Below are 13,305 nucleotides of genomic sequence, written 5' to 3' on the forward strand. Positions count from 1 at the left end.
GTAATGAGATGTTTTATTTCATTTTATTCTCTTAAAGCTAGTGGTTTAATGTCACCTCTTTTGCTCTGTGCATCCTATAATTCAGTGAACCATTTCATGTGCTAGCACAATTATTTGGATTTACTGTGGACACTTCTGCATACATCACTTCTAGCTTGTGTTAACTGATTTTGTCACTATAATTTTCACACTTTGAATTAACTTCACTTTTCAGTTTTAATAGCTAATACACATCTACAGTAAAACAGCTGCCATGATTTTAAGCCATCATTCATTGTCAGTGTAGAAAATGCTCTTCACTTTTGGAACTAATTTTTCATCTAGCGGTGGTTTTCTCTGGCTGCCAGGCTGCAGGAATTTCTTAATTGTGGGGATGTTGCTTATCTTTGCTTTAAAACCCTGAAATGAGAAATAGTACAACATTTAACAGCAAAGAAAGAAATAACAGAGCAAAAGATACTTGGATTGGACATATGTTAATCATGTTTTAAAAAGAGATCTTCTGGCCCGACCCTGCAAAGAATTGTAAGTGAGCTGTGCAACAAAGCCCCATTGACTACAGGGAGGCTCTGTGCAGGTGCAGGGCACTGTCCACCTGGGACTTAATGTAGAATCATGGCCTCAGAGGTGGTTGAAATTTTCTTAAGAACTTATTCACTGAAAATTTGGCTTGTGACAGCAACTACAATTGTCCTGGAAATATTTCATCATCATCTAATATTCTGTGACACTGAGCCAGAAAGGGTTAAGCAACTAGCAGGCTACATGACCCAAATTCAGCCTTTAGAGACATATTAGAAAAGTATGTGAATGGTAATTAGGGCCATTCCATGTTAGATTGACGAGAGCTTTGAAATGCAAACCTGTATTGTTAGAGAATTAGAAGTAATACTAATTGTATGTGTTTACTTATATCTTGTTAGATGCTAACCATATAAAGAGATGGTTCCTGTCTGTTACTATAGTCTATTGATTCAGAGGTCAACAAGGTAATGGAACTTGGATGTAATAATACTGTCTATATTTCTCTTTGAAGTTTGTAGAAAACTGTCTATGAACTGGTTAATCGATAATTACCTTTTGCTGATGAAGGCAATGAGTTACTTGTGTATAAATAGGAAATTCGAGGCTTTACTTCAGTGCCACAAGGCTTCACCCAAGGAATGCCTGCTATCAAGAGACTGCTAGAGAACTATAAAAAGAACTCTAGGAACCCGATCCTGTATCTGAGCTCTGCTTAAGTTTCACCAGGGGAAATTTGAGTCACAAGACTGAGGTCTTCAGCTCCATCTGTATCACCCTAATAGAACTAACCTATAGAACTAATTCTGGAAGAACTATTTGCATCTCTATAGCTCACCATCTCTACTATAAAACTGACCTAAAAACTCTATTCCTATCTCTATGTATAATGAACTTTTAACCTATAGTCCCTCTCTTTTCTAATAAATCTTAGCTTAGTTAATAAGAATTGGCTGTAAGCATGTATTTGGGTAAGATCTGGAATAGTTATTGACCTGATGGGTAATGTGTGCACTCCTTTGGGATTGGTAGAACTTTATGATGAACAAGATTTTCAGTAATCCTTATCATATTTGACTTGGCTGTCTGGGTTGGAGCCCAAGACTGGGTTGCTTTAAGAGAACTGGGTTTTGGCTTCTGGGTCACCAGTAAGATATTGTAGAAGATGGCTGGTTTTGTTACTGGCTTGGTGAATCAAAGTATTCAAAAAAACCACCAGTTTAGGGGATTGTCTGCCCCATTCTTTGCAGTTTGCCCTGATTGAGCAGACTCAGTGTGTCCCCCCTGGGGACACCAATCACAGTTTCATTTTGACATTGTGGAGAAAACCCCACTTTTGCTTTCTCATTGTAACTTTTTTCCCCACTCTGGAAAAAGGATGGAGAAACGATTCTTTCCTCCCTCTTACCGCAACAAACACTAACTCTTTTTCTCTACCATTTTCTAGTATCACTTTTTAAAAAAATAAGTGGGATTTACCCTGACCAAAACCAATTTTGCTTAGAAACTTCTCACTGAACATATTTTCGTTTTTGAAGGAAATTCCTAATCGTTTTGCAAACAGTTTCCAACCAGCTTCAGTGGCCTCAGATAGGTAAGGCCCAAAACTTAGATTATTTTTTTTAACAAAACAAAGTGTTACAAATCCTAATATAAATGTTTTAATACATTTTAAAATCTAACTCAATCAATATTTTTGTTGGCATTTAGACCCACTTTTGCTGTGTTTACAACCCAAATATAGCAACTTTGCATGAGAGAGAGAAGGAAGCAGCTGTTGGAGCTGGCAAAGGAAAGCTGTGGAAGGAAATGCACTGGAATCACTAGGAACCTTTAATCTGAGCTATTCCTGAGCACCACCATGTTAGCACAATGTTGGTGCTGGAGGATTGAGAATACAAAAAAGCACACAGTAATTTGTAGGCCAGTACATCCTTGGTATGATCTAGCCCTGCAGGTATCTCAGGCCCATTTAAGAAACTCTCTGAATACCATCTGGTTCCTTCAAAAGAGAATTACCATATTTCTAGCTATCTGTTCTGATTCTAAGAGAACCAGGTGAGGGATGGTTATGATATTGCAATCCATCAAGTTCAGACCTGATTGCAAATCTAATTTTTCTCTCATGTTTGAGCAGATTCAAAACCAATGTTGCTCTTCTTTTCAGATGAGGGCTTTGAAAGGTAGAGGTGAATCCAAACTTCACAGCTTGGACCTAGATCCAATTTTTTCCAGAGCTCTCATAGGTTCAGATCTGCTTTTTCAGTTCAGGCTCATTTCTCATTGCAAGGCAAAGCACTGCTTGGGCTGTAGTCTGCTTTTGTTTACACTAATCTAAATCAAGAGTAGCTCCACAGATGTTCATGTACCTATTCTGGTGTGAAACTGAGGGCAGAATCAGGTGCTCTGTATCTTTATCTCAATGCTGTTTAAATCATCAAGCCACATCCATCCCAACTCCATTAGATTTAAGGATTAATCGGACCCCATATTCTTATACTATGTAACATGATTTGATCAGTAACAGTTTTTAATTTAGGCAATATCTGTAACACTTGTACATGTTTAAGAGCCAGACTGTCAGCTAGTGTAAAGCAACATAGCTCCATTGACTTCAGTGAGGATCTGTCCCTATACATTTCATTGTCTGTTAGAGCTATTATTTCTTTTACCTGTAAAACAGGGAATTTGGAGAGTATATCAGGCTTGCACTCTTCTGCCATTAGAATAGTTTCAAGCAGCTGTACATCTGCCCTGCTGAATCGGTTGCCAACAAGAAAATCCTGTCCATGGTCTTTCAAAGCCTAGAGGAGACAATTAATTTATGGCTATAAATGAGACATTCTGTGCTCTGGATAAATACATAAAGCTAAGCCTAATCTGACATTTCAAAAGCACATCTAGGTCTGTCTGCGAGTTACCCTTGAAAGGAAGCAATATAAAATACAGCATTGTTTGAACAATTAGAAAACTCAATTTCACCATTGCCTTAGGCCAAGGGTCAGCAACCTTTCAGAAGCGGTGTGCCAAGTCTTCATTTATTCACTCTAATTTAAGGTTTCGCGCGCCAGTAATATATTTTTACATTTTTAGAAGGTCTCTTTCTATAAGTCTATAATATATAACTAAACTACGGTTGTATGTAAAGTAAATAAGGTTTTTAAAATGTTTAAGAAGCTTCATTTAAAATTAAATTAAAATGCAGAGCCCCGGACCGGTGGCCAGGACCCAGGCAACGTGAGTGCCACTGAAAATCAGCTAACATGCCACCTTCAGCATGTGTGCCATAGGTTGCCTACCCCTGCCTTAGGCCTTATTCAAAATAATACAGCTTTGGGTGTGACAGGAAGGTTTGGTCCCTTTGATAGTAGGAGGTTTTTTAAATCTGTAGCTTTGATGATCACAGCTGAAATGGTTTGGGCATGGGGATTTACTAGTCCTGTTCCATGGTCCTCCACCTCAATGCAAGAATGACCAGGCTCAGAAACCATTTGAAATAAATAAGTGACTTTAAGCAATTCCAGCTAATAGTTTTATTGTCAGTGCAGACAAAGCATAATCCTTTTAAAAAAAACCCCACAAACATTTTATAGACCAGGTGAAAAGACAAATTATTTTAATAGTTGTTATTATAAATAATACTGTATAGTGTGCCATAGGTGTGTGCAGGTGCCAACTGAAAATTGATCTTAAAATGTTTGCACAAGGTTGTTTCCAAATACTATCAATGGTGAGGTGCAGATAAGGCACATCTGATGGAGCCTCCCGACGCTCCGTGCAACATGATAGTTATTCCAAATAGCTATAGGGGGTTCACAAGAAACTTAGAGAATCCCAAGCCACTACAACTTTCTCAATTCAGTGAACAGTAGAACATATTGGGCCCCTTCACCTATTCCTGCACATTGTGCACCCTTCTCTCCTTTCTCCCCAATAAGGGGTGAGTTTGGTGTTGGAAGCTTTACATAGTTATCCAATTCCAGGTCTGTTCTTGAAGCCCAGCTAGCGCTTGGCTCCCCACACTGGGTGTGCTACAAGCAGAACTGTAATGTACTTTATGTAGCACGTACATTGTACAGACAGCACCATGTACTAAGAATACTTCAGGAAGACACCTAGCACAGAAGAGATGCTGATGCTACCTTGGCATCAAACATAAAGTCTCTCTTAAAGGGACTTACTAAAAGATGTCACTGGAAATTTGGAGTACAAAAATTATCCTGGCTCTTATGCAGTTTTTGCATTATGAGGCTAAGAAAATCCCATCAAACAAGCTCATAAATTTATACTTTCCTTAAATAGCTCTCCCATGGGCACTCCAGATATATCTGTTCTCCTACAATACAGGCTGAATGTGCATTTACTAGCATAGATCCAGGATAGATTATCAAGTGACCAATACTCCAGTGGTTGTAAATTGTTGCCTTACTGCCACATACCTTTTCATATACAGGAATGTACCTGGTTGTGGCCTTCTCAATGATTGTGGCAAAATGCTTTGCTTTTGTCTCTGGTAACTGGATAGGATGAAGCATAATCATTTCATTCAGATCCATTGTTGCTTCCACATACATATCAATCCTGAAAGGCAAAATGTGTTCACATTGTTTTGAACAACTAGTATTCCTATAGATTCCTTCAGTGAAATAACTCCAGGGTCGGGAGGCTAAATGCCAGAAGATTTACCACTGACCAATTTGTATTTGCGGGTTTAAAACAAGCAAAAAACAACCCAGTAGATATATGACATCACCTCCTTTTTCAGAGATGGTTAGAATCATCTGTACCAAAGATGGGCAAATATTTTTATACTTAGCTTCTAAAAGTTAAACACAGCTATCTAAATTATCCAAATCTCTATTTAGGCACCTAAGTGAAATCAGTGAGAGGGCAAGACCTAATATTAGTGACACACAACGTTTCTCATTAAGAATTAAGTTGGGACATCACTTTAGCTATAAGTGATATTTGTATCTATAGCCACTAGACCATCATACAATAATACAATTTATTTGCACTTGCTAATTAAACTGAGGAATTTGGGGACACATAAAGAGAGTTCTCTGTCTGCACAAGCATCCTTCCCCTAAATATGCAGTTCATGGGGACAAAGGGCAGGGATTCCCTTGGCTCTTAGCTTGCAAGAACTGTTTGTTGCTTGCTCCTGTGGGAGACAAGTAATGGGGTTGTGTAAACCAGCAGTCTTCCTGGAAATGGAGAGTGATATTAGGAGAAATACTGACCTCTGCAGCTACAGTACATTTGTTATCTGGCTGGTTGAGTTCTGAAAACTGCAATGACCTCTGATGAGCTAATCAAGATGAACTCACATGTACTTTTTTTTGCATCTCTCTAATCTAATCTAGTTATTTAACATTGTTCCAGACCTTAGTACCGTTGACCTCGGTTGGAAGTAAACAGAAATGTGCTGGCTCATCATATAATTTATCAGTAGTCAGGTTTTTTTCCCCTTATACTGCACACACAATAATTATTTTTTATTGCTATTAGGAAAAAGGTAGTGCTGTTACAGTACAGTGCCCTCTCCTTCAGGTCCTTCCCATAGAGGTTGTGTTTCCCTGATATGTAGTTGAGAACGGCTCTGGTCTGCACCATCTTCATCCCATCAATTTCTACCATGGGCACTTGTTGAAACAGCAGGGCTCCATCTTTTAGAAGAAAGATGAGAAGTATGACTCAAATAAATTACAGTCTTTTCCTCAAAACTATTATCATTGCAGTGGAGTTGAGAAAACCTCTAACTTGCTATTTTCTTTTTAATTTGAGGGTCTTTTATCTTATACCATGAAGTGAAATAGCATGTGAATGCTATTTCTTGTGGAAAAGGGTAAACACACTAATAGCTTGGATTATAACAATAAACTTCTTAGAATTGCTGCAAATCCAATAAAGTCCCCAAAGTAAAACCTTTAATGGTGATTTAAAGAAAGGGACAAACCATGCATTGTGTAGTTTACTCAAGTAAAGTTCCCACTGAGGTCAATAGGGGAAGACTGAAGGATTTGACCCCTAAGAAAACTTTTATCATGCTCAATATGAACTTTCCAAAATAATAACTTTTTATACGTCATCTTTAATCTGACCATATCAAATCACTATACCAAGCAAGCAATAGAATAACATTATGGTTATAAAACTGGTATAACAGAGTTGAGGTTGGTGTCCAATATTTGAGTGAAACAAAATGGTCTTATTGCAATGTGCAATTATGATTCATCATGTTCATGAACCAGTTCAGATTTTCTTTTTAAAAGACAATTACATTTTCAAGAATTCCACATTAGGATCCATAAACAGTTTTAATAAAAAACTAATTAAAAAACTCACCCTGTTGTAACTTTAAAAGATCTTTCCTTGTTTCTAAGAATTGTTCTTCAAACTGGAAAACAAATGGGTAAAAAAAGTGAAAAGGGTCTCATTGTTACTGCATGGGTTAGGTTAGGAATCACTTGAGAAAATAATGATTAACGAATATTTGCTTTTAGAATTTTTAATGTAAAAAGCAGTTGAAGACTTTAAAATATTCTGTATTTATATAAAATCCTGCTTCTGTCACGTTTTCCCTTTACCTCTTTATGCTTAATTAAAATGCCTTTTGTGTAGGAGCTTTGTTAGATTGTGGCTAGCCCTGCCAAGGTGTGCAAGGTGACCAGAGAGCAAAACAAACGTTCTGTGCAAGAGGCAGCCACAATGTTTTTGCCTGTCATGAGTGCAAGGACTGGGGTGTCTACTTCCCCGTGGTGAGCTGAAAGCAGAGCCAAGCATGAGGGAGGAGAGAAAGCACACACAGTAGCTGTGGGACTATTCTATGATTTTTTTTTTGCCACAGCACATGGGTGGCAAGGGAAGAGAAAGGGTTGTGCAGCGGCAAGAATCCCCAGAGGCTTCCTGGCTGATTGCCAACAGGCACGTCAGAGCAGCCATGTTCCCCTCTGGCATGGCTTCCAGAGTTAATGTTGAAAGCAATTAGTTTCACAAGATACTCTCTAATATTAGTACTGTGTAGAGCATAGTGGCCCCAGCCCCACAATGATAGGCATATGGTCTCCATCTTAGCCAATATCAGGCACTGAAATGGGGACTTTCATAGTTGGAAGCATGCATCTTTATGGCTTGAGATAAAGAGCCAGGCTCGCAGGTGAAACTATGAAAGACTTATATCCTCTGGGGCCTGGGAACAGAGCGGGGAACATATAAAACACTGACTACAATGGTCGTCAGTGAGTATAGAATCTGGGCCCTATTATTTGACCTAATGGAGCAGCTCTGTTAACTGTAAGTATGTCCATTGTCACCAGGGAAAGCCACTAAAGTGATCACACACCTAGTCATAAGTTTACATGCTGGCTGTATAGTCACTTGTATACGTCCAGTTCTGGGCCCTGCATTTTAAGAAAGATGTGGACAAATTGGAGAAAGTCCAGAGAAGCGCAACAAAAATGATTAAAGGTCGAGAAAATATGACTGTCATAAACAGATAGCTAAGGGTTAATGTCTCTTTCACCTAAAGCACCTGACCAGAGGACCAATCAGGAAACAGGATATTTTCAACTTTGGGTGGAGGGAATTGTGTGTCTGGGGTCTTTGTTTGCTGGCTGCCTGCTTTCTCTGAGCTTTGGAGAAGTAGTTCTACTTTCTAGTCTTCTGTTTCTAAGTGTAAGGACAAAGAGATCAGATAGTAAGTTATATGGTTTCTTTTCTTTGGTATTTGCATGAATATAAGTGCTGGAGTGCTTTGATTTGTATTCTTTTTGAATAAGGCTGTTTATTCAATATTCTTTTAAGCAATTAGCCCTGTATTGTATCATCTTAATACAGAGAGACCATTTGTATTTTTTCTTTCTTTTTTATATAAAGCTTTCTTTTAAGACCTGTTGGAGTTTTTCTTTACTTCAGGGAAATTGAGTCTGTACTCACCAGGGAATTGGTGGGAGGAAGAAATCAGGGGAGATCTGTGTGTGTTGAAGTGGCTAGCCTGATTTTGCATTCCCTCTGGGGGAATAGGAAAGTCCTTTTTGTTCCAGGACCGGGAAGGGAGAGGGGGAGTCACTCTGTTTGGATTCACAGAGCTTGTGTCTGTGTATCTCTCCAGGAGCACCTGGAGGAGGGGGGAGGGAAAAAGGATTATTTCCCTCTGTTGTGAGACTCAAGGGATTTGGGTCTTGGGGTCCCCAGGGAAGGTTTTTCAGGGGACCAGAGTGCCCCAAAACACTCTAATTTTTTGGGTGGTGGCAGCAAGTACCAGGTCCAAGCTGGTAGCTAAGCTTGGAGGTTTTCATGCAAACCCCCATATTTTGGACGCTAAGGTCCAGATCTGGGAATAAGGTTATAACAATGACCTATGAGGGAAGATTGAAAAAAATTGGGTTTGTTTAGTCTGGAAAACAGAAGACTGAGAGGAGATAGAATAACAGTACATAAAAGGTTGTTACAAGAGGAGAGAGAAAAATTGTTCTTCTTAACCTCTCAGGATAGGACAAGAAGCAATGGGCTTACATTGCAGCAAGGGAGGTTTAGGTCGCACATTAAGAAAAAATTCCTAACTGTAAGATTGTTTAAGCACTGGAATAAATTGCCTAGGGAGGCTGTGGAATCTCCATCACTGAAGATTTTAAGAGCAGGTTAAACAAACACTTGTCAGGGATGGTCTAGATAATACTTAGTCCTGCCCTGAGTGCAGGAGACTGGACTAGATGATCTCTTGAGGTCCCTTCCAGTCCTATGATTCCATGCGCAGTGAGTTTTGAACTAATGACTTCCAGTTGGTCACATTTGCAATATGGAACAGTCATTTCCACCAAATTATGCATTGCCAACTTGGTTTCTTTATAAAACAGAAACAAACCTCGATTCCAGCTGCTGCCAACAACCACCGTATTGTTTCCATTCGGCCTCTTCCATTGAAATAGTACAGTTTGGGTTTCCCAGCCATGCTTCCAAGTGTCTGGCTTCCTGTTAAATTAAATAAAGAAAAAGATTTCAAAGGATCAACATGAGAGAGCTCAGTGTCTGTGACTCAGGAAGTCAGCACTTCATTCTCAAGTCTCCCTGCTCACTGTATTTAATATTTCTCAAGCATCTGGCACTAGGGCTCCGACTTGCTACAATTATACAAATAAAAAAAAATGCTGATATAAAACAAACAAACAAAACAATACACGAAGAACAAGACAGGAAAAGTAGCTTTTCTCAGAATGCTGGAATTCTTCTCTCTCAATGCTGGAGCAAAAGGCTCAGAAAGGCACTCACTGATGGAGGAATTTGTAGCTAAATGGTAACGTGCCTGGTAATATTGTGGGGAAGGGGTTGCATTACCATAGATGCTGAAATAAAGGCCTAAAACATCTCAGGTTAGGGAACCCTTTCTTCTTCTTTCTTGCGTTCCCTTCTCTCTTTCCTGTGTTGGTTGTCCCCTCCACCCACCCCAAAGGGAAGCTAGCTGGCTTCCATGCCCTATTGCTGCTCCTGTTGTCTCATGGAGAGAAACTCATGTAAATGGACTGAAATGCCATGAGATCAACTGCTTTTTGTGAGATTTTTGCCATTTGGGGCCAATATCAGGAACATAGCAAGTCTTGTACGATTTTTGTCCAATCCAAAATCAGAAGCGGATAAGGGCTCCACAGAGAGCACTGGATTCAGTTTTATTCATTCCCTAACAGCTGTGAGGAGTTCTGCTAAAAGATCCTAATCATGCAAAACACTTGTGCAAGGAGCTGAATGTCAACACTGTTGTTTTAAAGTCAACAAAAGGAAGAGACTAAAGCTCTGAAGTTCAGATTAAGCAATGAAACATGAAATATCTGTCCCAGGAGACTGAACTAAAAAGCAAATTGACTAAGTTGTGCAATGGTACTAGAAGCTGTTTCAATGCTGGACTCTAGGAGCACACCTATATGTTCTTTTTGCAAACTATAATATCCACCAGCAGAAAGGACTTACTGTAGGTTGAGGGGAAATAAAGGTGATTCCAAAGAGTATAAATATAAACGTTAAAGGCCTGATGATCAGAGAAGCTTCTCTGAAAATGCCATTGTGGAACTTCCTTGACCTTCAATCTTCTTTTAGCTCCTAATCTCAAGGGACAAGTTACTATGTCATTAATCAGTTAGTGGGAGTTGCTTTGCTGCTCAGGGCCTTTGATAATCTTGCCTTCATTTAAAAAAACAGCTGAAGTGTTATCCATATGTAAAGACTTACTTTTTTATGAATTTGCCACCTATGCTGATAGTTATCTGTAATTCATTCAAATGGCTGCCCTCAAACTGCAGTCTCTGGTTACAGGATGTTAACTCTTCTTCTTGTTTGCACCTGCTAATCCATGTGATATGCTAAATACACATGGAATACCTTCCTAGTATTACTTTTTCACGCAAGCAACTATTGTCCTTGCACCTGGAATGTTATGCAATTACAAATGGGAAAGGTGTGTATGTGTGCGTGCAATACACCCCGGTAAATTATGGCACACACTGAAAAGTCTGAGAACTCTTGCATTAAAATGACTAAAATGTAACTCATGGTGACAATTTTAAAGCCCAAAATATTTCATTCCTAATTAGTAGAGTGCTTTATAACTGAGAAACTCAGATGAGACCAAATATCATTATGACCCTTTTACATAGAAGGAAACTGAGGTATGTATGGGTCTTTCCCAAGACAACCAGCAAATCAATGGGATAGGCAGGTAAGAATGGTCATAATAGATCTGACCAATGGTCCATCTAACCGCATATCCAAACTTCCAACAGTGTTCAATGCCAGGTGCTTCAGAGGGAATGAACAGAACAGGCAATGATCCATCCTCTGTTGCCCAGTCCCCGCTAGGCTAGGGATACCCAGAGCATGGGGTTGCATCCCTGACCATCTTGGATTAGCAGGTGGAAGCAGGGACCTATCCTCCATAAACTTATCTAAAAAAAATAACAGTCTCCTGATTCCTAATCCAGGGTCCAACCACTGAACCATATTATCTCCCAGAAAGTGCCATTTAAAAATAGAACATGCATGTAACAGCATGCTAGTGCACAGTAGTAGAATTAGTCATTTCTAGTGCTCATTAAGCTATTATATTTGTCATCACTTCTATTGTTAACACATTTCTGTCAATAATTATGAAGTGTAAAACTCTTAAATGTAACAAAAATCAGAATAGTGAGACCAATCCTCAGCCAGTGAAGTCAACGGAACGATAATGATTTGTACCAACTGACCCTGTGTTTTCATTAAGTGTAGTAGTGAGGAGGAAATTAAAATACTATAAATATAACACTGTTCATTCAGCATTTTCTCTAATAATTTTGCCTTCACTTCAAGAGGTCTGATACTTGCAGCGTGTTATAGAAATATAGTGTGCTTTAGTGTGCTGCCACACATCAGAGAATGACCAGAATAAATTAAGATTCAGAGTCCATTTACAGAAACCCCCCCCCCAGTGCTTTATTCTAACCAGAAAGCTGTGGTGTGTTCTGTATGCTTTGGCAAACCTTCAGCTATTCACCAAGCTTGACTCTTCCCTGTTTTATAAAAAAGAAACTCAGACAGTAAAGACTCAGAAGAGACCCTCCTTAGATACATTTTCTCTAGTAGCCATTTTGTTCTACTTGCAGAAAGGAAAGTCTAAAGCAAAATGATATTGTCCTACCTTCTGCATTCAATGAAAAGGTCTTTTTCACCAGTCCCAGCTGCCTCCTGTGTCCTCAGGAAGGTGTTATAGTATTTGTTATGGAGGAGTTCATTTCTTTTTTATTTGATCATTTAGGATTATCTCCTTCCCTCCCACAGCCAGCTTGTGCAGCAGCAAGGAGAGTTCAGTGAAAATACTTTCTTCATTCCAATTTTACATTCCTGTTATTGCTGCCTCTCTACCTCACTCCTTCTTCTCCCTCAGCTTGTGCTTCCAAACTGTATCCATGCTAGCCTCTCTTTTCAGAAAAATGTCACAGCACTGAAGAAGTAATCAATTTAATTTGCAGCAAAGGAGATTTAGATTACATGTAGAAAGTTTTTCCTAATATCTAAGGATAATTAAGCACTGGAACAGGTTACTGAGAGAGGTGAGAAATCCCCGGCCTTGGAGGTTCTTAAGAACAGGTTAGACAAACACCTGTCAAGGATGGCCTAGGAATGCTTAATCCTGCCTCTGGCCATGTCTACATCTAAAATTTTGCAGCGCTGGTTGTTACAGCTGTATTAGTACAGCTGTATAGGGCCAGCGCTGCAGAGTGGCCACACTTACAGCAACCAGCGCTGCAAGTGGTGTTAGATGTGGCCACACTGCAGCGCTGTTGGGCGGCTTCAAGGGGGGTTCGGGGAACGCGAGAGCAAACCGGGAAAGGAGACCAGCTTCGCTGCGGTTTGCTCTCGCGTTCCCCGAACCACCCTGCAAACCGCAGGGAAGGAGACCTGCTTGCTCAGGAGTTCGGGGAACGAGAGAGCAAACCGGGAAAGGAGACCAGCTTCGCCGCGGTTTGCTCTCGCGTTCCCCAAACCACCCTGAAAACCGCAGGGAAGGAGACCTGCTTGTTCGGGGAACGCGAGAGCAAACCGGGAAAGGAGACCAGCTTCGCCGCGGTTTGCTCTCGCGTTCCCCGAACCACCCTGCAAACCGCAGGGAAGGAGACCTACTTGCTCGGGGGTTCGGGGAACGCGAGAGCAAACCGGGAAAGGAGACCGGCTTCGCCGCGGTTTGCTCTCGCGTTCCCGGAACCACCCAGCAAACCGCAGGGAAGGAGATCTGCTTGCTCGGGGTTCGGGGAACGC

General features: G+C 40.2%; 1 protein-coding gene across 3 annotated transcripts in view; it reads right to left on the bottom strand.

Moving 5' to 3' along the window:
• The window catches only part of LOC115648261 (glutathione S-transferase-like), a 24,828-nt gene continuing 11,523 nt past the window's right edge, over positions 1-13,305 (bottom strand). For 2 of the 3 annotated variants that reach the window (XM_030555576.1, XM_030555575.1), the window contains exons 2-7: positions 9,389-9,495; positions 6,871-6,922; positions 6,059-6,191; positions 4,962-5,103; positions 3,195-3,326; positions 1-399 (exon numbers count right to left, since the gene is read on the bottom strand). In XM_030555576.1, the coding sequence (XP_030411436.1) occupies positions 268-399; positions 3,195-3,326; positions 4,962-5,103; positions 6,059-6,191; positions 6,871-6,922; positions 9,389-9,475 (678 nt within the window). In that variant the 5' untranslated portion in view covers positions 9,476-9,495 and the 3' untranslated portion in view covers positions 1-267. Of the gene's footprint in view, positions 400-3,194; positions 3,327-4,961; positions 5,104-6,058; positions 6,192-6,870; positions 6,923-9,388; positions 9,496-12,187; positions 12,681-13,305 lie in introns of those variants that run through there. The other variant, XM_030555577.1, reaches the window with a different exon arrangement.

The sequence above is a fragment of the Gopherus evgoodei genome, chromosome 3, assembly GCF_007399415.2.
Source record: "Gopherus evgoodei ecotype Sinaloan lineage chromosome 3, rGopEvg1_v1.p, whole genome shotgun sequence".
In the NCBI taxonomy this organism is placed as follows: Eukaryota; Metazoa; Chordata; order Testudines; family Testudinidae; genus Gopherus; species Gopherus evgoodei.